Source organism: Leptidea sinapis, chromosome 24, assembly GCF_905404315.1.
Source record: "Leptidea sinapis chromosome 24, ilLepSina1.1, whole genome shotgun sequence".
Lineage (NCBI taxonomy): Eukaryota > Metazoa > Arthropoda > Insecta > Lepidoptera > Pieridae > Leptidea > Leptidea sinapis.
This window is the reverse complement of record NC_066288.1, coordinates 45,522-70,789: the sequence shown is the minus strand read 5'-3', so window position 1 is coordinate 70,789 and position 25,268 is coordinate 45,522. Positions and strand designations below refer to the sequence as shown.

The 25,268-nt window shown below is 38.8% G+C and overlaps 1 protein-coding gene and 1 long non-coding RNA gene across 2 annotated transcripts; both read left to right on the top strand.

Annotated features, from left to right (window-relative positions):
- Positions 1 to 15,055: 15,055 nt before the first annotated feature.
- On the top strand, positions 15,056 to 17,992 carry LOC126971749 (uncharacterized). Its single transcript, XM_050818139.1, has 4 exons — positions 15,056 to 15,518; positions 15,781 to 15,864; positions 16,497 to 16,565; positions 17,856 to 17,992. Exons 1-4 carry the CDS (start codon positions 15,503 to 15,505, stop codon positions 17,990 to 17,992), a joined length of 306 nt encoding a protein of 101 aa, XP_050674096.1. The 5' UTR covers positions 15,056 to 15,502.
- A 445-nt stretch (positions 17,993 to 18,437) lies between these two features.
- On the top strand, positions 18,438 to 20,278 carry LOC126971906 (uncharacterized). The gene is made up of 3 exons (XR_007731009.1): positions 18,438 to 18,568; positions 19,106 to 19,221; positions 20,056 to 20,278. It is a non-coding gene; the product is annotated as an uncharacterized LOC126971906 (long non-coding RNA).
- The last annotated feature ends 4,990 nt before the right edge of the window (positions 20,279 to 25,268 follow it).

Below are 25,268 nucleotides of genomic sequence, written 5' to 3'. Positions count from 1 at the left end.
TCTTCTCGTTCTTTGAATTTAAATAATTTACTTACAAGAATAAGAGAGCCGCCACGTGTAGCTTTTTCTCTGCTAAACGCACTTGCCACCTGATGACCACTGAAGTTAGATGAGCTCATATTTTCTGAGCCAGTGCTCTGTTAAACATAAAATATGTATATTTTTATGATTCATAAATAACTCCAGTTCAAGTTCTTTACCTAATAATCCTTGCATGTTTTGGTGCATCAGGTTTGCAATTTTACAATTATTACTTATTCTAGTACTTGTTATATTACATTTTGTTTTTACACTACTAGAGGAGTCCCCTATTGTCTTATTGTTAATTTTTATAGAAAATATTCCAAATCTTTGCTTAAATTAGTACACTGCTCAATAGAAGCAGTGGTTATTCAATTAATACTCTGCTCAATAGAAGCAGTGGTTATTAAATTATTACTCTGCTCATTAGAAGCGGAGTCCACAAAGTTATCACACTGCTCAATAGATGCAGTGCTTATCGACTTACAACTAAACTGCTCAAAAGAAGCAGGGGTTGCCAAATAGTTGGCTGTGTTATAGTATAAATAATATGATAGCGATTTTCTATCTGTCTTTTATAGAAATTAGATATGTGTAACCTATCAGATGTCATTACATGTTAAATAATGAGAATTAGACAGGTAGGGTTACCAAAATTGTTTAAATTGTATCGTTTATTTTTTCCTGTGGCAAATCAGACATATATGGCAATGTGTACATTATAAGATTAGCTATTTTTAAGCTATTTAATTCACTGTATAGTTTTTGTAGATTATTTTTATTTAAATTATCTCTTCTCCCAATCATTACAATAATAGAAGTATTAGAGCAGTGAGTATAATAATCTAATTATTTTAAATAAATTAAAAATTAGGTGTTAATTTTACGTCACATAGCTAGGGCTGCCAACCTCACACCCCTTTATTATTATTGACATTAAATATTAACTATATCTGACTTTTAGAATTCACAGCTCTGCCGTAGTAGCTGTAACGAATGAAATATATTGATTTAAATATAAATGCAATATTTCCAATTTTCATAAAACGAAAACACGGAACTATGGTAACGTTCGCACTAACGAATAAATATTCATTATACAGTCGCGAGCATGAATAACTTTAATAGTATCCCACTGCGGTTAATTAAGTAAAATGTTTTGGAAATATTTCACTGTTTTAATGGTAAAACATGTTTGTATGCTAAATAAAACCATTTGCGTTAATTTAGCGAACAATAAAGGTTTGTTAGATACGATGTAGTCACAACGCGGGCAGAAACTTTGGAAACAATCTATTTTACATTGATATAATTAAAGATAATACACTAACTTAATAATATTACGTTATGCCATCAAAAATATTGGTTGTAAAAAAACCAAGTCTCGCAACTCAGTTCTTCTACCGTAAAAAACCGTAAAAGTGTATATATTATAATATTAAATTTGATTGTTTAGTGCGATGGCCAAGTCAATGTATTTATTTAAAACATAAAGATTTTAAATATTTATATAATGGTCATACGATAGAAGAGAACTGAGTTGAGAGACTAGTTTTTTACAAGAAATGTTGTTGATGGTATCTTATTTCTTTGGGTAGAGAAGTCCTACCTGTTTTCCTTTCCGGTAACTTCTACTTCTTGAATCTTCTTCTTCGGCGTTACAATCTTTTCAGAGTGATCGTGGTCGTCACGTCGAAGTTATAGGCCTGTTCAACAATGCGACGCCACTCGTAGCGAACCGCCGCTCTTCTCGGGCATTCATGCAGAGTACCGTCGACAACTTGCCTCACTTGGTCCGTCCACCTCATCGTGGACCTGCCACGTGGTCTAGTGCCCTCGACTTTACCCTGCAATATTAAGCGTTTTATGAAGTCGCTTCCACGCCGCGATACATGCCCGAAGAAAGTGAAAATACGAGCTTGTACGGTCGCAGACAGTCTCTGTTTGTTGCCGAGCTCCCGAAGAATGGACTCATTGGTTCAGATTTCCGTCCCCGATATACCGAGCATTCTTTTCCAACACCACATCTTAAGAGCGTTGATCTTTTTTCCTTACTTTCTCGTAGGGTTCATGTCTCAGCAGCATAGAGGAATATGGGGAATTTGAGAGCCCTTACAAGTCGTATTTTGATGGTTTTGGTGATATTGCGATCCTTCCATATTTTCCTCAATTTATCCATTAACCGACTTCAAAAAGGGGGAGGTTCTCAATTCGATCGGTTTTTTTATGTATGTACACTCTGAGATCTATGATCCGATTTTTGGGATTCTTCTTTAGTTTGATGCAAAATGTTTGCGTTTTGGGCCCAAATTTACATAGTTTGGCCCACTAGTTTTCATTTTATGAACAGTTTTAAGGAAATTTTCGTTTACGTAGATAATATGTTAACACCAGGAACAGACATAAACTTATAATGACTACTGCTCGGCTAAGTCGAGTTAGTAAGCCTTTTGTGGGGCGATGTATATGATTTTACAACAAGATACCAGAAAATGTTCAAAACAAAAGTATTACGTTATTCAAAAGAATTGTTAAGAAACGTTTGTGTGGTAAAGGTTACTATAACATAAATGACTTTCTTAATGATAAAACAGATTGGGAATGGAGTGACCACCCTCAGGATATTAAATAATTAGTTTAATTGTACAATATCACTTTGTAAACATATTATCTCGATGACAAAAAAGCCCGCTGAGTTTGTTGCGCCCGTTCTTCTCAGGTCTGCTGCATTCATTTTGGAATGGGTGGTAGTTTTTGCCTTTCAATAAGTAGCGTCACATCCTATTTTGAATAAAAATATTTGAGATTGAATTTGATACAATTGTATTTTTGTTATTGTGTACGGCATTCTAGGAGTTTTCATTCCGGTTGATTATATATAATTAGAAAATAAGATAAAAAAGGGTTTTTAAACTTCTAAGAATAAATTTCAAACAACACAAAGACTAATATTCGAATAGAAATCGGGCAGAGTAACGTCCTAACTAGTCAGCGGTTGCAGCGAAAATGTCGACGCTTTTTTTTTTTGAGAGGAGGAAAAACATCAACTTATTTACGCCCCGTGACGGGGCGTAATATGTCGGACTCGAGTGTCCGCGTAAGCAGACACCCCATACCGACTAAAACCTCCTCTATGCTGTTAGCCCTGGCTTTTACAGCAAAGTAGGACGTGGGCCGTAGAGGTCTCCTAAGGAGACTCTAACCTCGGAACAGGCTGTGTGCTTGTGGGAAGGAGATTGAATGAAGATGAAGATGAAATGAAGATGAAAAGAAGAGAAGAACACACTCGCCGGCGAGTATGGTGATGTTTTGTGTAATGTATGTAAGTGTGTATTTATGTGTTTATGATTGTATGTATGTATGTTTGTATGTATGTAAGTAGTGTAAATGTTTGTGTGCATGTATGTTTGTGTTTGTGTCTGTTTGTGGAGTGTGTTTGTGATTGTGTAAGTGATGTATGTCAGTCCGTCAGTCAGTCCGTGTGTGAGTGAGTGTAGTGAAAGGATTACAGGACGAGGACTAACGTCTCGTCGGATATCAAAACAATGTGTGGTGTATCTAGGGTGCGTGCCGCTGGCCATCGTCAGAGTGACGAGTGCCAGTGGTTTGCGGTGGTTGACCGCGCCTACGCCTGCGAAGGCGGTGTGTGCGTGTCTGTGTCGGTGTTTGTGTGGATGTCGCGTTCGCGATGGTGAACGGTGTCGTCATCAGGGTCTACCGTGACATGCCTGGGACGTCTTATTGGGTTGAGACTATGGTGAAGGGGGGTGTACCCACATGCCTTCCTAACCAAGATATTGGGATGGTTAGGCGCCTTGTCAAAGAAGCGTTACGAGGTCTCTTTAAAGTGTTGAGCTATCGTCGGAAGCTCTAGATCGCGGTGAAGGTCTACGTTTCGGATGAACCACGGGGATCCGGTTGCCATGCGCATGAATTTATTTTGAACTACTTGCAAACGACGTAAGTAGCTCGGTCGGGTGTGCGCGAAAACGACGCTTGTGTATGACAGTATGAGCCGTACGATGGTTTTGTACAGCGCCAATATGTGTTTGAGCGGAAGTTTGCTTCGCCCACACATAAGTGGATAAAGGCGACTGAGGACAAATCGGGCTCTATTGCATACCGTATCAATACGTTTCTTGAAGTTTATATTGCTGTTGAACGTGACTCCTAAGTATTTGTAATCATTCACCCACGGTATGAGTGTTTCATACAGTTTAATAACGTAGGTCGGTTGTTTTTTAGCGCGGATGCTATTCAAGTTACCGAAGAGTACCGCTGCACTCTTGGTGGGGTTCACTTCAGTCAGCCATTTTCTGAAACAGTTGCCTAGTTCATCGACGGCGGCTTGAAGCACTTTAATGTTCTTGCTCAAGGTTGAGCGGTTGGACCCAAAGTAGAGTGCCGTGTCGTCAGCGTACTGAGCGAGCTGGACACTCGGAAACTTGGGAATGTCGCTCGTGAAGAGCGAGAAAAGAGTGGGAGAGAGGACTGAACCTTCTACTCGATATCGGAAGGAGCGATCAGTAAGGTAGGCTCGTATGATGCGCACGAGCCTGTCTGGCACTCCCAGTTGATACAGCTTGAATACTAAGCCGTTGTGCCATACCTAGTCGAATGCCTTCGCGACATCGAAAAACACGGCTGCCGTGGTAGCGTGAAGTTGACGCCGTACGAGAATGTACTCGGTGAGTCGGTGAGCCTGCTGGGGACACGAGTGAGCGGTTCTGAATCCGAACTGTATGTCGGGTATCAGGTTGAGCTCCGCGATGTAATGATTAAGACGCGCGAGAATTAATCTTTCGTAAAGTTTCTCGATCGAGTACATTAAGCTAATAGGCCTATTACTCGGATTAGCTTTAGGTTTATTGGGTTTTGGGATACCGATAACAATGGAATCCTTCCATTGTTCGGGGAACGCGCTATTAGACAATAGAATATTAAAAATGGTAACCAATAAAGTAATAAGAGTCGAGGGTAGGATTTTAAGAACCCTATTGTTTATAGTGTCGGGCCCCGGGGCCTTCTTGGAGTGAAGCTCCTTAATAATTAGCTTCACCTCTTCGTAAGAGGTGGGTTTTATTACATCGCCTGAAGGGCTCAGAGCGGAGCCACGTTCAACTTCACGATCAACTTCGTCAACGTGTGTCGGGTCGGCTGCTGCATTTGGAGAGCACTGACTCTCGAGACTATCGGCGAGGCATTCAGCCTTCTCATCGTCATCGAGCGCCGGCTGCAGTCCCGGGTCTATCCAAAGGAGAATGACAGTGGGCGGCTCCTGTTTGAACGCGCGAGCCAGCTTCCAGAAAGCCACATGTGATGGCTTAAGGTTGCCGAGCAAGCGGTCCCAACGTTCGCCGTGGAGTTCCGCGATATGTTCCCGTACTACCCACTGTAGGTAGCGGAGGTGGCGCCTATTCTCGACCGACGGATACCTATCGTAAACTCTAGTAACTCTGTGTTTCTGCGTTAGTAAGTCCCTAACCTCTGATGGCAGGTTTAGGCGATGCGGTTGCATCCTCGGGACCTGCCTGGAGCAGGCTTTGATCCTATTCTGTATATGTGACGTCACATGATAGATAGCACTGTGAGCCGTGTCAACCGAGTCGATGACGTCCGGTATAAGGTCAAGGTCGTCGGACTTGACATGACATGATGGACTCGAGATCCTTTTCCAGCCGTTGCCAGTCGATCACTGTTTTCGTCGGTGGTTTAAAGTTAACCGGTGGGCTTAGATTTAGGACGACGGGCCGGTGGTCTGACTCTAATTCGTGAAAAACTTCGATTGAATTTACATTGAGGGTTACGTTTTTAAGTAACGCAACGTCTAGTATGTCGGGTCGGTGCTCGGCGATATCCGGATATCGTGTTGGTTCATCAGGTGCTATTACTGAAAAGTTCAGCGTGTCTGTAAGAGAATCTAATAAAATTCCGTTTCTATTTGTGGCTCTACTGTTCCAGCTGGAGTGTTTGGCGTTTGTTTGTTAGGCGGAAGATAAGCTGAAATAACAGTGATCGGCTGGTGATTTGCCATACTGACTCAGATGGCAGTGGCCTCGATGTTAGTGAGGACCGGAAGATCTATAGGTATACAGTGTAGAGACCTTTTAAAATAATTGAGGGTACCATCCATACGGGTAGTGCGATCATTCCTGACTAAGTTGTAAATAGCGATACGCAGATCGCGTATACGTGGTTTTAGAAATGTCTCTTGCACTAAGAATATGTCTAATTGATGTTCGTGAACGAACTCCTTCACCAAGTCTAGGTGAGGCTTAAGGCCTTGGGCGTTAAAATACGCTATACGGAGCGTATGTGGTTTGACCCGTCCGCTTATGTAATTATGCATCGCGAATGTTTTTAAATTTTGCCCTTATATGGGAGATGGCGCGGAATACTTTGGCGTTGTCTGCCATAAGTTGGAGGAGCGACTGCGGGTCGTCCCGGACAGTCACAAGCCTGTAGGCCAGGGCCGTAATTTCATCTATGTCGAACTGCTCCGACAGCTCGAACTTCATGTTCGAGCAATGGCGGTGCCGCCTAGGTTGCCTGATGACGCGGACGCGGGCGCCGGTGGCCTCGGTCGCGGGACCGACGCCGCCGGGCGGGACGCTAGCGGTGGCTGGAGGGGCTCGGGGGCCGTGCTGTCTCCTTGATAGGAGACTTTTCCCAGGCGTTCGTCTTGGGTGGCCGGTGGGTCAGTGGGGCCGGAATGAAGGCCTCTGGCTTCTTGTTCGGCCCCTGGGCCTGACGCAGCCTGGGCGGACCCTTGCGCTTCGGTTTGGGTGCCTTGACACCCGCGGTAGTTTGCAGGGTGTCCTTCGGCACCACAGAGCACGCATGCCGGAGGCTCCACGCACACTGTAGGGCGGGTGCACTCAGGAGTGTCAGGCAGAGGGGGAATATAATAATTAAGTGGACAACTATAGTTTAGTTGTACACTTGCACATTAATAAAATAATATTAATAATAATAAAATATACAAAAATTAATGATATTAAGTAAGCCGAAGACTTAGCTTTACTGGATGTAGATTGGCTGGGCCGGAACCCCGATGCACGCTGTGCAGGCCCCCGCGGAGAAGACACACACGGCACGAACTGCAACACAAACACACACGATTAACGTGCAGAGTCACGAAACACAAACACTGGTGCTAACTATCACGATCGTAAAATGAACACTGATAATAACAGCTACTTTCTACGAAGGAACGTAGCAGGTGCGAGACTCAAAGAGTCCCGAACAATAGCGCGCGATAACAATAGCTAGCTCAGGTAGCCTGAGCAGATAGTGCGATAACGCAGGTAATAAAATATTCGAAGGAGGACAGATAACGCGGCACGTGCGCTCGCGTTGCCTGCCTGAATCGATCTGTGGTGTCGACGCAAAAAAAAAATTCAAATTCCAAATTTCTATATTTGATCTTAAAGTATATATACAATATTACTTAAATCTACTTATTAAAGCAATTTACAATTAAGCCTTATATATGTAGGTATCAGAAAACTTATTTCTACAACCCTATCTACGTATTGAGGGATAAAACTTTATTATGCAAAAAAATTCATACATGTGGTTTGTGGGGGTGGGGATCCAGGAAACTGGGAAATCCTGGCTATTTGCTATTGATATAACGTAATATTAATCGTAAACTATCACTTAACCTAACTTAAGACTAATGACTAGAACTTAAAACTAAGGTAAATAAATACATAGATATGTATACATACATATATAATATATAAATATAAGACGGGTGTGGGGTGGGGTGGGGTCTTGGGAAAGGGAAGGAGGGAGAGGGAATAGGAGGCCAGTTTTCGCCGTTATTTAATTCTTATAACTAAACCAATTTACAATATATTGGTTTTACATTTATTCAGACCTAGCTAGAACTCTGTGTGCGTGAGTGTGTGTGTGTGTATACGCTAGTGTTCTGTGAGCTAAAACCAGTTGTGATGTGGTAATGCACGTTTATAACGTTTTATGCTGAGGCAGTACTCTGTGAGTGACTTACGACTACAACTCGACCGGAGGGCGGGGTTTGTTCCGTCCTTTAGTCGGCGTAGCCCTCTGTAGAAGCTATCAGATACCTCTTGTATGTGTTGTTCTAGTGTTGGGATGTTTTTCTTTACATGAAGTCGTTTAAGATTTGTACGCGGGTGGGTCCGGTAGATGGTTTTAAGGGGTCTATTTTGCACAGTTTGTAGTTTACGATAATTGTTTTGATTTGTGTTAAGCCATACCGGACTTGCGTATGTCATGACCGGGCGTATGTAGGACTGGTATAGTAGACGCTTGTTACTAGTTGAGAGAGTGGAATTCCTATAGAAAATGGGTCTCAACAGGCTCAAGGCAGTAAGTGCCTTAGAGCGGGCATAATTAATATAAGGCGTGAAGGAAAGTTTCCGGTCGTGGATAAGTCCTAGGTATTTAGCCTGTGACTGCCATTCGACCGGGTGGTTATTAATATGGTGGCTTTAAAGACAGATTGAGTTTACGGGAAGTTTTGTATGAGAAAAGAACCGCCTCGGTCTTTTTGTCATTGATTTTAAGCTTCCATTTAGAGAAGTTGAAGAAGTTGCTTACACAATGTAGGGCTGTATTAATGTGGGTGACTATAGATTTGATATTCTTACTGTTGCACAGATAAGCTGTGTCATCAGCGTACAGGGCGAGGACCGCGTTCGGAGGTTTTGGGATGTCTCGCATATAGAATAAAAATCCCCTCGGTGAGATGATGGAGCCCTGTGGAATATCTGCTACTACTGGATGTGGGGGCATAAACTATTTTTGACTCTAACTCTAAGAAATCTATTCGTAAGGAATGATTTTATTATTCTACAATATTCAAAGAGGACTTGTGCTTTGAATAATTTGTGAACTATGGCATCATGTCAGACGGTATCGAAGGCTTTCTCAAGGTCGAGTAGAACCATACCAGTCTGGTGTCTCAAGATAAATTAGTGTGTTATATGTTCGACTACGCGCGCCAGATAGTGAGTAGTCGCGTGTGACCTTCGGAAACCGAATTGTTCCTCAGGTAGGTTTGATTCTATAAGTGAGTTTATTCTATTATTAATTAAAATTTCTAATATTTTACTTTGTGTGCAAAGTAAACTGATTGGTCTGTAGTTTGCGGGGGAGGTGGGGTCTTTTCCCGGTTTGTGCATCGCGGTGATTACTGCTATTTTCCAGGACGAGGGAAAATAGGTAAGACGGACACGCATTAAATATATTAACTAAGGTGTCTATTGCTTTTGAAGCGAGGTCTTTTAGAAGTATGTTCTGTATGTCGTCGTGCCCGGGGGCTTTTCGTGGTTTACAGGTTTTTAAAATTAATTTGACTTCGCGAGGTACAACTGCCGTAGGTGCGGTCGGTCCGTTTATTTTGTAAAGGTGGTCTAGAGACCGCGACACCTCGCGTTCGGTGTCGGGGTTGCTCAGATCCACGGTGAATCTATGCTGTCGCTCAAAGTGTGTACCTAGGGCCTCGGCCTTTTCAGCGTCCGACCGGGCGGGGCCCGAGGGGGTGCTGAAGCAGGGAAGGGGTGTGTACGTTTTTAAGGCGTCTCGCGAACTGCCAAAGGGAATTGTCGCGGGTGTCAAGCGATTCGAGCTTTTTGTTCCATTCGTTGGAAGTGAGAGATTTTATTTTAAAAGATGTTTGGTTTTAAAGTGAATTAATAATCGTGTTAAACCGACGCGTATGAAGTCTCTGTGCGTGATGTCGGTATTGGTTTTTTAGTTTGATAAGTCTTGTTATGTCGTGTGGAAGTTTGTTTGTTTGTTTCGGTGTGAACGTCGGGATGTTCGCGTTACGGGCTTTGATTATAGCGTCAGTCAGTGTTTGTATGGCGTTGTCCACTAATTCGGGTCGGTGTAATTTTAAGGAGCCGGGGGAGGGGAGGGCTTCGTTAATATGTTTTTTATAAGTGTCCCATTTAGCATTACCGTATTTAAAGATAGGTCGCGAGATGCGCGGGATGAGGCTATTAATTTCGAAAATAATGGGACAATGGTCCGAGATAACGTCATAAGTCAGTGGGTCTGTAACGTTTGTGATATTTTTGGCAAGGGTGAGTTGTAATTTAGCGGCAGAGTGCCTAGGGTTGGAGGGGAGGTGGGTCGTTTTGTCCGGAATTAAAATATTATATTCATGACCTACAAAGTGATTAAAAAGACGCGATCCATTGGAATTTGCTCGATTGCAATCCCAGTGTCTATGGCGGGCGTTAAAATCTCCGGAACAGATGACGGTGTTGCCGAGAGAGAGATCTTTTGCGATGGCTGTCGTGATTCTACTGTCTTGCTTAGGGCAATAAAAGTTAACTATTGTGATGGGTGTCTGTCCGCGGTGAGACTCTAATCTAATTGCAATTATATCGCATATATCATGTTCCACCGGTGGAAGTGAATGATGCGATATATTTGGCTTAACAAAAATTACGACGCGGGCGCGGTTGTCTGTCTGTCCATCACGTCTGTAACAGGTGTAACCGGGAATTGAAAAACGTCGTGTGGGTACGAGGTGTGTTTCTTATATGAGTGTAATGTCGATGTTGTGTGTACCTAGGAAATGTATGAGTTCTTTTTTCCTACTCACAATACCGTTTATGTTAAGCGACGCTACTCGTAGAGGATGAGCAGTGCCAGTAGGGGGAGGGGTCGCCGTTTCTTCATCCATGGATGCCAGGAACTCAAACACTGTGATGATTTGCTCCTCGTAGCTCATGCTGCGGCGGAGCAGAGGCTTCAGCTGACCTGCGATTTTAATTAGTTTTATAATTTCGTGGGTTGACATTTCCTCAGAGTCTGGCTCTTCGGTTGTTTTTGTCTAGTCTGACTCGACTTGGTAGTCTGTCTCGACTCTTTTAAAGACACCTGGCATAGGGCCAGTGGGCCTAAGGCCTGGGAACACTTGTCTTCCGGACTGGGTGCCTGTGAGGGGCGGCGGTCCGGCAGTGGACCGCGTTGTGGGTGGCTGACGGCCCTGTGGCTGAAGGCCTGACGGTGACGGGGCGTTCCCTGTCATTACTGAGTTCCACCCGCGGCCGTTCGCCATGTTCGATTTAAACAGGCGGGGCTGGGGTGGTGCGATTTGGCGGGTCTGGAAGCGCTCCTGGCGCTCCTTGACGGCCTCAAGGTAGATGCGGCGTTGGGGGCACTGGCGGTACGAGGCCGCGTGCTCTCCGCCGCAGTTGCAGCACCGGACTGGAGCCTCCTCCTTCCGGTCGCACTCCGCTGTGAGGTGGGCTCCCGTGCACTTGACGCAGCGGGCGGCCCGGTTGCAGTTCCGTTCTGCATGTCCGAATGTCTGGCACCTGGAACACATGGTGCCGTATTTATTATTTGCTTTATATTTATAAATTCGCACCGATTTATGGCAGATGTATTTGATTTTCCTGAAGGCACCGATATCGGTGCTCTTCGGGAGCGTCACTTGGTACCTTGGTACCAGTGCGTCGCCCTTGAAGGCGACAACTTTGGTGGGTTTGAACCCCAATTCCAGAAGTGCACTACCTAGCTCCTCTGCGGAGCTATAGTACGGACCTTAGACGACAGAGATGTGGGCTCTGTCGTCCTTGTCAGTGTATGTGTGGAACTGCAAACGTTTCATTAGCTTTGAGCGCTGCAAGGGCCGATTCTTTATCGGCCTTAGTTTTGGAGGACAGCTGTGCCATATGAGGCTGAATATTAAAGTTAAAATTTTTAAAGCCCGCGGCAAGAAGCGCCGCTCGGCATCTCTCAAAATCAAAATTCTCCTTGGAGATAATTATTGGAGTCGGCCTCGCCTGTGAGGGCTTGGCCGTTACCTTGGCTCCCGGTGTCTCCTGTACCGGGAGCGGCTTGAACACGTTGGCCGTCGCCAATGGCTTGGGGCGTCCGTTGTCCGGGCGCGGCTTGGCCGCACGCCGCCGCGTCACGGCGATCCAGTCCGGCAGGCCGCCGTGCAGCCGCTGGCCGGACTCCTGCTCCGGCGGCGAGGCCGGGCTGTCCACATCCATCTCGGCGATCACCTTCGCTGAGGGTTGCTCACCGAGGCTAGGGCAGCCCCTCTTCATGTCCTGCGACACAGAACAACACACGTATTAACTTTCAACTGCTTCGAACCGTTAAAAAGCGCGCCAAAGGGGCACGTGTAATTAATAATACAAGGAATTGCGATAGTAAGTTCCACGAAAACCAGCGCGCAAACACGTCTCGTCCGTTCAAGTGCAGGTAGCGGAATCAGCCGTGGTGTCGACGCTAGGGAGACATCGCCTTTTATAGACGTCTTCACCCTATCCACCTGTCACTGACAATCAACAGGACAACGGACAGAGTTTCGGTGAGATGTTCACAGTCTGACGACAAACAAAGTAATCATTACCTACTGTTCTGCTACCGCATATATAAAATTGATACAGATGTATTAAATAAAAAAATATCTGCCCTAGAAACAATGTTGCAAAACATGACTGAAAAATATAATTCAGCGCAGGAGCAACATCAGAACACATTAAGCAGGCCGATTTGTTTAATTCAGTTAGGCAATGAAAATATGGAACACTTTGAATCTTTCATAAACTATAATAATAATATGTGCCACTGCTCCAGCACAACTAATATACATTTGGTAGATAAAGATCAACACCCAAGTGTATCCTCATTAAAAACTAGTCAAAGTATTGATACAAGTGCACCAAGTAAGTTTGTACTACTTCAGACAAAATTGACAAAGGGTTTGGACCTTTATAAAATAATGCACTTGCAAAGAATTGTGAGGTGATAAAATAAAATATGTTAACCCAATATAACATTTAATAACCTCGTAAATTCCATACCAAAAATAAATCCAAGAGATAAAACAATCATAGGTATAATGTTTGGTAATAATACTCATAATATTAACTCTTATACTCTTAGTGCATAAGTTAATAAATTGTATTTATTTGGTAAGCCTTTATGAATAAATAAATAAATATTAGAAATAAGGACCTAATTAAAAAAAAAAACTAATTAATATTTGCAATAACACCAAATCCAAAGTGATGTTGTGTACATTCCCATACTCCTCGGATTTGACACAGGAGCAAAATAGAAAAATATTTAAATTAAATACAACTTTGTATAATGCGACATTCCACAATAGAAAAACTTTAATTTTATTTGATACAAATAATTTCATTAATTATAAGCTGAAATTAACCAATGGTAGCCTTTACGCTTTTAGCCTACCACTTAGATTTAAGCGACAGCTGGCTACGTTAGTAGCTTATTTGTTTTAATAAACATGCCTCTATTTGGGAATGTATTAGTACTAATGTACAAAAATATAACAATGAAGATTTTTTTTCAAATAATTTAAACTAAGCTATTCGACAAGGGAGGACAACTCTTGCAATATCACACAAAACAGGCAACATTCACCAAATGTAACTGTTACTGCTAGAGATAATCATAATATAAAGCTCATAAATATTGTTCACCAGAACATACAAGGTATATCAAGTAAGAAATTAAAATTGAACTGTTTTTGAGCTGCTGTAATATATATATATATTATGTATTACAGAACATTGGCGTAAAAGTCATCAGCTCCAGTTTAGTTTTAGAGAACATAAAGTAGTCAGTTCGTTTTGTAGAAGTAGGGCAATACATGGTGATTATTTTATAGCGATAGAAATGACTGTTCAATATTTTATATTTTTATTGAAAAGAGCGCAAAAAAAGAATGCTGGGAGAGTTTCTTGCGCCGCTTCTTCTGTCTCAGAGCGCCATTTGTTTCCGAAGCGGTAGTAGTACAAAGTATATTAGAAATGACATCAAAGAGAATTCTAAAGGAATCAATTTTGAGAAAATAAATGCCTTTTTATGCCTTTTAATAATTTTGTTATTTGTTGCCTAGAAGTAATGTCGCAATATGTGCAGAACAACATCTCGCCAAAATAATAATCATATTTACTTTCGAGCGAGTGAGTCAACATCACAATATATTATAATTAAATAGTAAGCTCTGGAGGTCTACTCGCAAATTCGGAACGATACGACAATACTCCAAATATACGCATCACGTAGACGTCTGGCATTCCACAACCGCGCGTTTTCTTCGAAATTTCTTGCCTCGCACAGCCACTTTGTGGAATCAACTACCGGCAGCGGTCTTCCCGAACAGATACGACTTAGGGACCTTCAAGAAGAAAGCATACTCCCACCTTAAAGGCTGGCAACGCATTTCTTGACACACCTGTTGTTGCGGATGTCCATGGGCGGTTGCCTCACCTCTCCCCATCCCGTGAGCCTCTTGCCCGTTTGCCCCCTCTCATATAAAAAAAAAAAATCGCAACTACCCTACTCTGACCACGGCAGGTAATCTTCATACAAATTATTTCGACCTTAAGTCTATGGTTCACATATCTCATATGACAGTTGTTGTGACGACATTTTGATTTATCTGTCAAACGTCAAAAACTAATCTGACAACCTTCAATCGTCGTTTCAAGTTTTCGACAGGGGTGGGACAGTCGCCTTATAGAGACGTTTTCAGAAAACTGTAGTGCCATCTGATAGTTGGCCCCAAAATTAAAGCTTTGTCAGCTGTCACTCGCTTTGAAACCTGCCCACTGGTCATAAAATGGTGGCTACTTCTAGCGTTTGCGGTTTGCACATGTATGTAGCTCCCTTGTTCCATTTTGCATATTTTTGGTATTGAAATCGAAGTGTAAGTGCGTCGAGTCGAGCCTTGTGGTCCTCCGCCTTGCTGTTGCGAATTCACTCCAAAAATCTCCTTATTCTGTGTATTTCTACTTTTTGTGATAGAGACACTTTTGTTTGTGGAATTTATGAACTTTGGTGTAATGCTGAGACGTTGTGCTTTCGGTTGTGCGCTCCGTGGTAAGTAAATTATTCTCTTAAATCTTAATAGTATAGTTTATTAACTAATCTTGTGATAAATAAAGTATCATATAAGGTTTGTTCTACTCTCAGGTTCTACTACCGGTCCGTAGATTGAATTTGCAATTATGGTTAAAACTATTATAAACATACCGGTTTTCTGTATCTTGCTCCAAAGATTAAACTCCAATCCCTCAAATCACCTTATGTCAGACTTCAGACTCCCCCTGACTTATATGGTTTAATAATAATTGACAGCTGTGCTGGCTTCTGACACCATTTTTATCAAGAGAAAAGTCAATATATGAGTCCAAAATCTAATACTAGCCCAATGGTCATAACACTAGGTTATCACAATTTGTCTGATGGCTTTAATAGTCACTCAATTTATTTAATAATGTTATTTATTATTTTCAGAGATTCCAATGCATAGTTTCCCAGATGCTGTGAAATTCTTGAGCAGTTTAAAACTTGGGTCAGTCTTGTTTGTGGAAACCCTTAAACATCTGATCTTGAATGTTATAAGAAGAAGAGAATTTGTGAAATACACTTTTCTGACAGACACAGAAATCATAATCAATGGCTAAGCACATTGGCAGTTCCGATGCTTCATCTGCTTGGTAAGTCCCCTTATTTAACACATATTGAGTTAATATTCGATTCTATTCCTAACTCTGTCAGATTTAGTCACACCACTAAGAATCTTTGTTGAGTTGATGGTTTTTTTGAAGGTATATTGTATCATTCTGGAAACACCAAATTTTCTTACACAGTTGTGATTACAAAATTCAATGGTTGCATTTCTAGCTGAAACTGGTTCATTATCTATGATAATCATTAAATAATGAAACATAATCTTTACATATTCACATTAATTTTCAGGACAACTACAGAGTCAAGTAATCTTAGGACAAGCTTCATCCACACAACATTTACTGCCTACAATAATACAGCAAGACTGTTCAGGTAAATAATTTTTAAAACTTATTTACAATGTCATAAAGGTTACTATAACATAAGTGACATTCTTAATGATACCATAGAAATGGCATGGAGCGGCCACCCTCAGGGTATTAAATAATAAATTTTATTGTATGATTTAACATTGTCACCATATTTTTATGTAAAAAAAGAAGCCCGCTGAGTATCTTATGCCCTTACTTCTCAGGTCTGAGGTATACTTTTTTCCAATAGGTAGTACTACTGTAAGTGATATTATATCCTATTTCAAATAAAATATTCAGAAAGAATATAAAGTCAAACTCAGTCAAAGGGCATTGACAATTTGATTTTGTTCTGCTTTTAATCCTATGTCTTTTATGTATCTTCTTATAATTATTGATATTTATGGACATACATATACAAAATTTTGATGTATATCTTGGTTGTAATTTTAAAATATTGGGCCCATAAAATGTTATTGATTGAAAATCCCACATTTGATCTTGATCTTTATGTCATGTTTTCATATAATACAGTCTTCATAATTTCATTTCAGTTGCATAAGATTTTACAAATCACAATAAAAGTTCTCCGGTTCTCTGTGGCATACAAATAATAAATAATCATTAATCTAATATTATATTTATTATTTACAGAGCCATATGTGAGCAACTTTATTTTAGAAAAAGCATCAACTTCAACAACATTCCAACCTGTGGCTGCAGGTAAAATTCACATATTTTTTTCAGTTTGTTGGCTATTATCAAATATAATAAATATATAAATTAATGATTATATTTTGTTTTGAACACATACCAAAATATTATATAATATATTTCTGTCTATTATACACAACTAAACCATAAATAAAAACAAAATTTTATAATTTTAAATTTTGTGAGTAGTGTCGGTATGTCTTTTTTTCTATAATGGTTTTGTTTGACAGCTTATTTCAACTTGTGATTTAATTTGAGCTCTAGACTCTTAAGAAATGCTGCCCTGGTTCTACATTTTCTGAGTGCTACTTCATTATGATTTGATTTTTATATTTCTCCATTATCGTCTGATTGAAATTGACAATTGAAATGATTTGAAAAGTATAGTTAAAATTCACTCTGACAAAGTGGGCAACAAACTACATAAGTATTATTTCCAATTTCAGATGCATCTCAAGGTGCTTGATGCTGGAACATAATTATAGTTTTATTAGCAAGCCTGAAAGAACATCTGGAAAAGGTATTAATATTATTATACTAATATTACAAATGGGAAAGATTCTGATTTCTTTTGAAAATATTGTTTTTTACTTTTTTATCCAAAAAGTGGTGAATAAATTTGTATGAAATTTGACACAGTTTACGATCTTTTGTTTAGGTGGGCAAAGTAGTTCCCTCATAGTCCCCTAGCTGGGGACAAAAATCAGCAAGATTCTTGTAATGGCCCATCATTTATTTTGTAGTATGTGAGTCAGCAAAGTTAGGGAGTAGCACACCTGACAATGGCGGGCTTTGATGTAATATTACAACACTCATAAGAAATTAAACATAATAAGAAATTCGAAAGTTCTTTATTTAACAAATATTAACCATAAATGTGACAGTAATTTTATAACAGCAGATTAATGCATGACATGACATAAGACTATTGAGCCAAATGTCTTTTTTGATGAAGGCTGCATTGGTACCTGATAGGATTGAGAACAGCTAATGTCCGTGTGGGAATGAAATTTTGAATATATTTTTATTCATTACTAGCTGACCCGACAGACGTCGTGCTGTACATATTAAATTCTTCTTCTTATCAAAACCTTTACTGGACTTCCACAAAAAATTCAAGACCGAAATTAGCCAAATCGATCCAGCCATTCTCAAGTTTTAGCAAGACTAACGAACAGCAATTCATTTTTATATATATAGACTTTAAGACTGAATCCCTTTTCATATTGTCCATTTATTTAATACCATATAATACATATATTATACTATACAATTTGTAAATTAAACATTCTTTCACAGATCTAATGGCTCCACAGCGCACAAAGATCAAGCATCTTCAAGCAGAAATATCGCGCTTGCGAAAAAAAGGACAATCTTTCAAAGCAAGGTTAAAAGGTGGTGCAGATCGATCAATCGAATTTTGTCAGAAAAATTAACATGGTGAAGGCGAAACAAAACCAACAATATTATGATAAACATAAACATTATAAAATTAAAAATAATATGCAAACATTGCTTTTTATTTCTCCCACCCAATCAATTCAATTACTCATACCAACATTACTAAATCCTATCCTTTATGTTCTATGTTGTGGCAAAATTAAATAACTAACTCTACGCACAATTTCAACATGGTAAAAAATTGCAATACCTACATTAAAAAGTAGAGTTAGTTATTTAAGTACGTCACAAGATTAAAAATGAATTTCATAATTTCGAGCTAATATATAGTTATTTTCGGGGCCAATATTCAGATGGCGCTAGTTTTCAAATAGACAGCTCATAATGCGTAGAGAGGGCTCTCTTTTCCCTATATATTATTATACTCTTTGGTTTTCGACGTTATTATTAGTTTCAAACTTGATCGAGTGAAGTTTTTATTAATTACCTACTTCCGTAACTTTATCCTCTCAATTTTCTAATCTTTAATAGCCCTGCAACATGTTCAATAAGTGCTGTGTTGTGACCTGCTAGTAGACGAAAAGACGTCTGTTTTCATATGTTTCCAAAAAGTGAGATAGGACTCAAGAAATGGTTACAGTGCACTGTGAAGCTTGAGCTTCCAAGAAGTTTGTAGGCAGTTTGTGTGCCAAAATCATTTTGAAAAAAGATATCTTGCCTCTACATCTGATAGAACTCGCCTTTGCCCCGACGCCTATCCTACTTTGTTAAGCGATCGCAAGATAACCAGTGGTATTCCTCAAACCACGGTTACAAACCTCAATATAACTTGTATGTATTAAATATTTATAAAATAATATGTTTTCACTACTGATTGTGGGTTTGAACAGAAACTGTACTCACTTAGTATGTTTCACGAATATTGTTTTTAAATAAAATATGTACTTAGTCAGATTTGAATACTTAAAAGTAGGTATATAATTATTCTTTTCCTAACAGTAATCTGAGCTATGTTTAAAATTTTAATAATCATATGAATTTTGGAAAATTTATTACAAAGCAAGTCTTACTAAAAGCAAGTTAATAAAAATATATATATGTGATTTTTACTATTACAAACTTTTAAGTAAATAACTCTTTGTTTTAAGTTCCTGCCATCAGTGATCATGGTTATTGTAGAAAGACGTGTCATTTTGATCACACATATTGAAAACTAGAGGTCATGCAGAACCACACAAAATAGATAATAAACATGGTGACATTGGTATGTTCCCACTTTGAATATTATAATAGTAATTATCAAAAGAATTATAATAAAAATTATATAAGAAAAATATTATAATAGTAAAAAGGTGGAAATTTGCAACTGAGTTGACCTGACATGGTAAGAAGTTGAAAATTAGGCAATCACTTTAGAAATTCAGAATATTTTTAATTCATGCATTTAATATTTCTTTTAATAAACAACATGATAGTTTCACATAACATTTTCTATAAAGTACAACATATGAAGCCATTGTCTGTCATTTTAATTTGCCTGACAGCAATCTGTCAGATATGTCTGTATTGTGACATGAAGGTCTACCTTCAATTTTTAATTAGCAATTCATTTCTAATGTATAATAATTTAGGTACCAAAACTGAATTGCTAAGATTTGTACCATGAAGTGTCTATAACTGAATGGTGTTTGAATAGCTTATGAAAGAATGAACAAAAGAAATTCGTCTTTGTTCCACAGTGTGAGAAAGAGTTAGAGAGACAGTGTACAGGCTGTAAAGTTAATTTAAATTTAATATTTCCTTGTTAGTACTGCAATATGCTTTCATTACATATGTAATAGCAACATTGCAACCAGAAAACATACCATCTACATCAGATTATAGAAATGATGCTAGAGAAATGCCTATAGGTTGGTAAATGTGTATTGAATGAATATCCATTGTTCGTATTAACATTTATTTAAAGAACATATCTTTAAGTATGAAACTTAAAATCTTGTCTTTTGAAATTAAGACCTGAATTGTTCTCATAAGACCTCATAAGTAAGTGTTGATGATCTACATGAATTTGAAATTAAAAACATATTTTATTCTTCAGATGACGCTGTGCATCACACTCCATCAAGGAAGAGGAGACCACATATCATTTTCAAGAAAATGAAACTTTCACCTCATTGTGCAAGTCTTTATTATGAAATTACCAAATCACGAAAGCAGCTTAACTTTGATTTAAGAGCTTAAAGTGCATTTTCACAGAAAATCATTTATAAAGTTTACAGAGAAAATGAACCCTATTGCAAAGAAATTTTTGTAGATGCAGATTAAATAGGCTTACAATAACTTTAAAACGAAAATGAAAAATAAAATAAGATAACATGATATGTTTTTTTCTAAATCTTTCCCTTCTATTTAGTATTATTAATTGGAATTAATTTCCTCAAAATTGATTTCTTTAGAATTATTTTGATGTCATTTCAAATTTGCAAAAGAATTAAATTATTCTAAAATGGCTAGGAGTACCCAAGCAGGAAAAAATATTGCAGGCTGTATAACTACTACGCCTTAGCCAATAACCCCGTGTTTAAATTTAAAAAAAAACTAAGCTGTCATTTATGATATGTGAGGTTTTATGAAGGCTAATATTGCTCTATGAAGGTAGCGTTCCGATCTTGACTGCCGCGACTCTGCAGTCGCTGCCGTCGGCTGCAAGCACTGCCAACTGCTCAGCAGCGCGACCACGTTCATTCCGATCGTAACTGCCAGGCAGCTGATATACCAATTCTTATTTTTGTATTGTATACATACGCCTTCTAAGTTGTCGCTCAGAACAACCAGTATATATTCAATACAAAAATAAGAATTGAAGTATCAGCTGTAGATTTTACGTGTTTTTTTAAAAAACTTTTTGTATGAAACATAAATTTTTGATATCACTCTTAAATAATTTTGCTTTAATAAATCAAAGAAGATACTTGTTCTATTTAACTTCTTTGCAATGGTGTCCCAAATATTTTCCCGAACAACATTATCTTTGTGGGATTTGAGTCGTGCATTAAAAATTGCTGGATTTCTAGAAACCAGTTCCACTAAATGTTCATCTCCTTGGTCGTTAAATACCCCCATTTTTTTTAGAGCACGTGCAACAATAATAGAGGGTCGCGCTGCCAGACTGCTTCACAAGCGGCTGGGCAGCGCTGCCACTCGTGCGCAGCTTGGCCGCACGACCCGGTTGCGTGCATCGGAAAGCTCTCTATGCATGATCATACAGAGCGGTGCGTTGCTGCCCGGCAATGACTGCTGGGTCGCAGCTGCCGAGTCGCGGCAGTCAAGATCGGAACGCTACCTTGAGAGTGCCCTGTCTGATGCGTAAGCATCATATTAGTCTGTGACTCTGACAAATGTTCGAATTCCTTATTGTTTATCGTAACCATAGACTAATATTTTGATTTTTTTTACGATGTTAGTGTTTTAGAGACTGAGCGTTTGGCGATTAAATAAAACAACTGCTTGACTGTGAGGAATATGTGGAAGATATGATTTATTAAAAAGTTACATGATATATATACAAAATCCTTAAAACTAGTTACCCAATCACAATTGTTACTTAAAAAATATTTACAAGTTCAGAAAATACACACCAATACTAGAGCTTACATTTTAACCAATAGTAAAACGTTTCATTCAATAAGAATTGAGAATAATATTATGTGTTCTATCTCGCTCTAAAACTAATGCTATCGCAGTTTGTGTAAACTCGCGTCGAGCCTCGATCGTACGATGTCAATGAGCATTCAGCACCTACGCTGATGCTCATTGATTAAAATTGCATGAATAGCGATCGACCCCCGAGTCCCGACGCTTCACTCGTCAGTCGAGTCCGCTCGGCCTTGCTGTGCGGTTGTGTAACGCGGAGCATATGACTGATCACGTGAGTATATCTGCGATCGTCGAGAAAACGTGATGATACTCGTACATTGATGAGATTATTACTGGTGATCTGTATGATTCTATGAGTTGATGTACAGCATAATGAAATGGTTCTTATCAGAGCTAATATTACGTTATACAAAATAAAATGTTCTTATCAGAGCTAATATTACGTTATATAAAATAAAATGATCTTTTCAGAACGAATCTTTCGGCATACGCTTATTACAGTTAATATGCACGATTACTATTTCTACGATCTATAATGCTACGTTACAAGTTAGATATTAGACATTTGTATTAATTGATATTATTGGATGTAGGTACAGCTACAGTGTGAATGAATTATGTGCAAACCTTGAAAAACTAAATATTATCTGTGCTACGTCGCTGTTAAGTGTCAAAAGTCAAAACACTGGACGCACAGGACTATGCCAGACTCTGCCTCCCCAATTTTCATCATTTATAAAAAACGTACATTTTCAAGAATTACATAACTTGCATAACTTGCGAATAAATAAAATGTTAAAAAAAAGTAACTCAACCCTCCTCATTGTCTACTTCCTATTTGTCAGACGGCCATTTGCATTACATTCTACGCATAAACGATCAATAAAACGACTTACTTAGTAGTGAATTTATTTAATATACCCCAAAGGTCTCAAGAAATTGACTCCACAATCAAAATAAAAGCACAACTACTATATAAAACGACTAGCTGACCCGGCAAACGTTGTTTTGCCATATAAATTATTTTAAGTGTTCGACCGTTCTTCGGGTTAATATATTAATATTGACACGGGAGTGGGTCAGGGATTGGAAAAAAATACTCCGCTTGTAGGAACGAGTCTTTATTTGCGTTCACTTTTTCTGAACTTGCACTTCGCCGGTCTGCCGCTGTTCCTCTTGTGGGCGGCGGTACCTTCAACGCGTCACACCGCACCGAACACTAAGTCTCTTCTATCTTCTTCTTCTTGGAACACTTCCACTTTTCACTACTTCTTCTTTTCTTCTTCTTTACACTTGCGAGTCATAACTAGAACTGCCGTAGGCCACGCTTAGTACGGCTTATATACCCCCGGATCCGTTCTATTTTCAAAATGATTCTCCCATTCCATCTTTAAATTTAAATTGTACTAGAAAATTCTTTTAACTATTTTTATCCTGCTTACACATTTTCCATCCCTTTTTTTCTGTTCGATTTGATCCTGAACTTACTAGAAATTTCCTTTAACTTTACAAAACCCAAAAAAATCCATACACTGGTAGGTGTATCGAACCCGGGTCTACAGCGTCTAAAGTAAACACTTTTCCGCTGAGCTACGAATATTGCTGACCAATGTCTTGAAGTTAGACAACTCTCGTCATATACTTCGAAGCGTTGCTACGCAACAATATAAATACAAATTCAAATATTGTTATTCAAGGTAGGATTTAATATCATTTATTGAATGTCAAAGACTACCACTATGATACTCAAATTTTTTTGTTTTCTATTGGTAACAGATTTTTTTTTTGATTTTTTTTTATGGGCGAGAGGGCGCTACTGTGCCAATGTTTACTTCGGATCCGTAGAAAAATTGATTTCAAAATAAAAATAAGTGCATTTACTTGGTGGAAAGACAAAAGTGAAAAAAATAAACAAGTGATCTACGTCATACATTGTGGATAACGTCTAAGAATGAGTGAAAACTATATAATCAGTGAAAATAATTCGATTGTGAACTAGTCATGCTGCGTCCTTATACAGATATATTATATACCATACTTAATACATTTAAAGCGAAAGATTAACTAAAAGTGAAGATAATCGAGAAATTAATCGATAAGTGAGCTTCGGGTATCCGGTATCGGAAATCGTTTTTTTTTTAAATAAAAGTGATATAAATAACCCTACTTTTCCAATATCAAAGTGACTTGCAATAATAGTTCTATAACTGCACAAAGACACTAGCGACATCTGTGGAAAACTACTCGTATCTCTAATACAAATCCGAATCACGGTTTATCTGCGATCGATCCATCAAACAGCTAGTAGACTTAGTAAGAAACCATCTTCGCAAGTCGGAACAAGAAATCAAGAGGGCGCTAGCAGTATTATATCAAAGCAATCGCTTCAATATTGTACTCCGATTTAGAAAACTATCAGTATAGATTATAAGAAATAGATGAAATTTTGCACGAGCTTCGAAAAATTCGAAAAGACTTAGACGAACAGAAAACCGCAATAGAAATAAGTGGAGAAAAGGTGAGGGAAAAAGTTACGCAAAATGTGAACTCCATATTGGAAGATAAGTTTAACTTAATCAATGAAAAATACGAACATCTAAGGGAAAAATGCGAAAACCAAGATAAACGACTATATTTTCTAGAAAAACAGGCCAGAAAAAACAACATAGTGTTTTTCGGGATACAAGAAATGGAAACATCATATTCTCACCTAGAAAGTCTCATAATGAACTTTATCAAAGAACACTTCTCTCAAGAACTGGAGCGCAGGGATATTCAAGAAGTCAGAAGAATAGGCAAGAAAGGAGAGAGGCCTCGACCAATAATTGTCACCTTTTGTACACTCGGCACAAAAATTAACTTGTTTAAAAATAAAAGTACATTAAAAAATACCGGTTACTATATAACAGAAGATTTTCCACAAAACATTTTAGAAAAGCGAAAAGAGCTTCAAGAACAAGCGAGAATCGAAAGGGAAAAGGGTAACCTTGTAAAAATAAAATACGACAAGCTTGTCATAGGTGGAAAAACCAAAACATTTGCGAAGAACAAAAGAATGCTGTCAACTTCACCTGAAAACAATACTAAAACAGGAGCCGAAATAAATACACAGGCTAGCAAGAAAAATAAATCACAAACCCAAATAAGAAGATCTTCAAGCCTATCAGAAAATATTTTAAAACCGGGCATGCTAAACTACTTGATTAACAAAAATACCAACAACTCATCAGATCAGCAGCAAAATTATAATGTTAAAATATAGCTATTACCGCCCCCCTCTCGCAACGACAATATACAACAACCACTATTAAAACATCATACTCATCTTCCAAGCCGGCTGGTCACCGTGGAAGATTATGACCGAAACCCTCCAAACAACCCTCCAAAAAACGAAAAATGTCTACAAAAAACGTTATACATCCTGACATACAACGTTAAAACACTTTCTTCATATGAACGTCTGTTAGAGCTAAACGAAGCTCTCAAAGAAGTTAAATACGACATACTAGGATTATCTGAAACAAGACGCGTTGGAGAGATAATTGAAGAGCATGAAAACTTCATTTTCTGCTATACAGGCCACACACCTGGAAGACATGGCATAGGTTTTATAGTTAAATACCATCTTAAAAATAATATAGAAAGGCTTTTCGG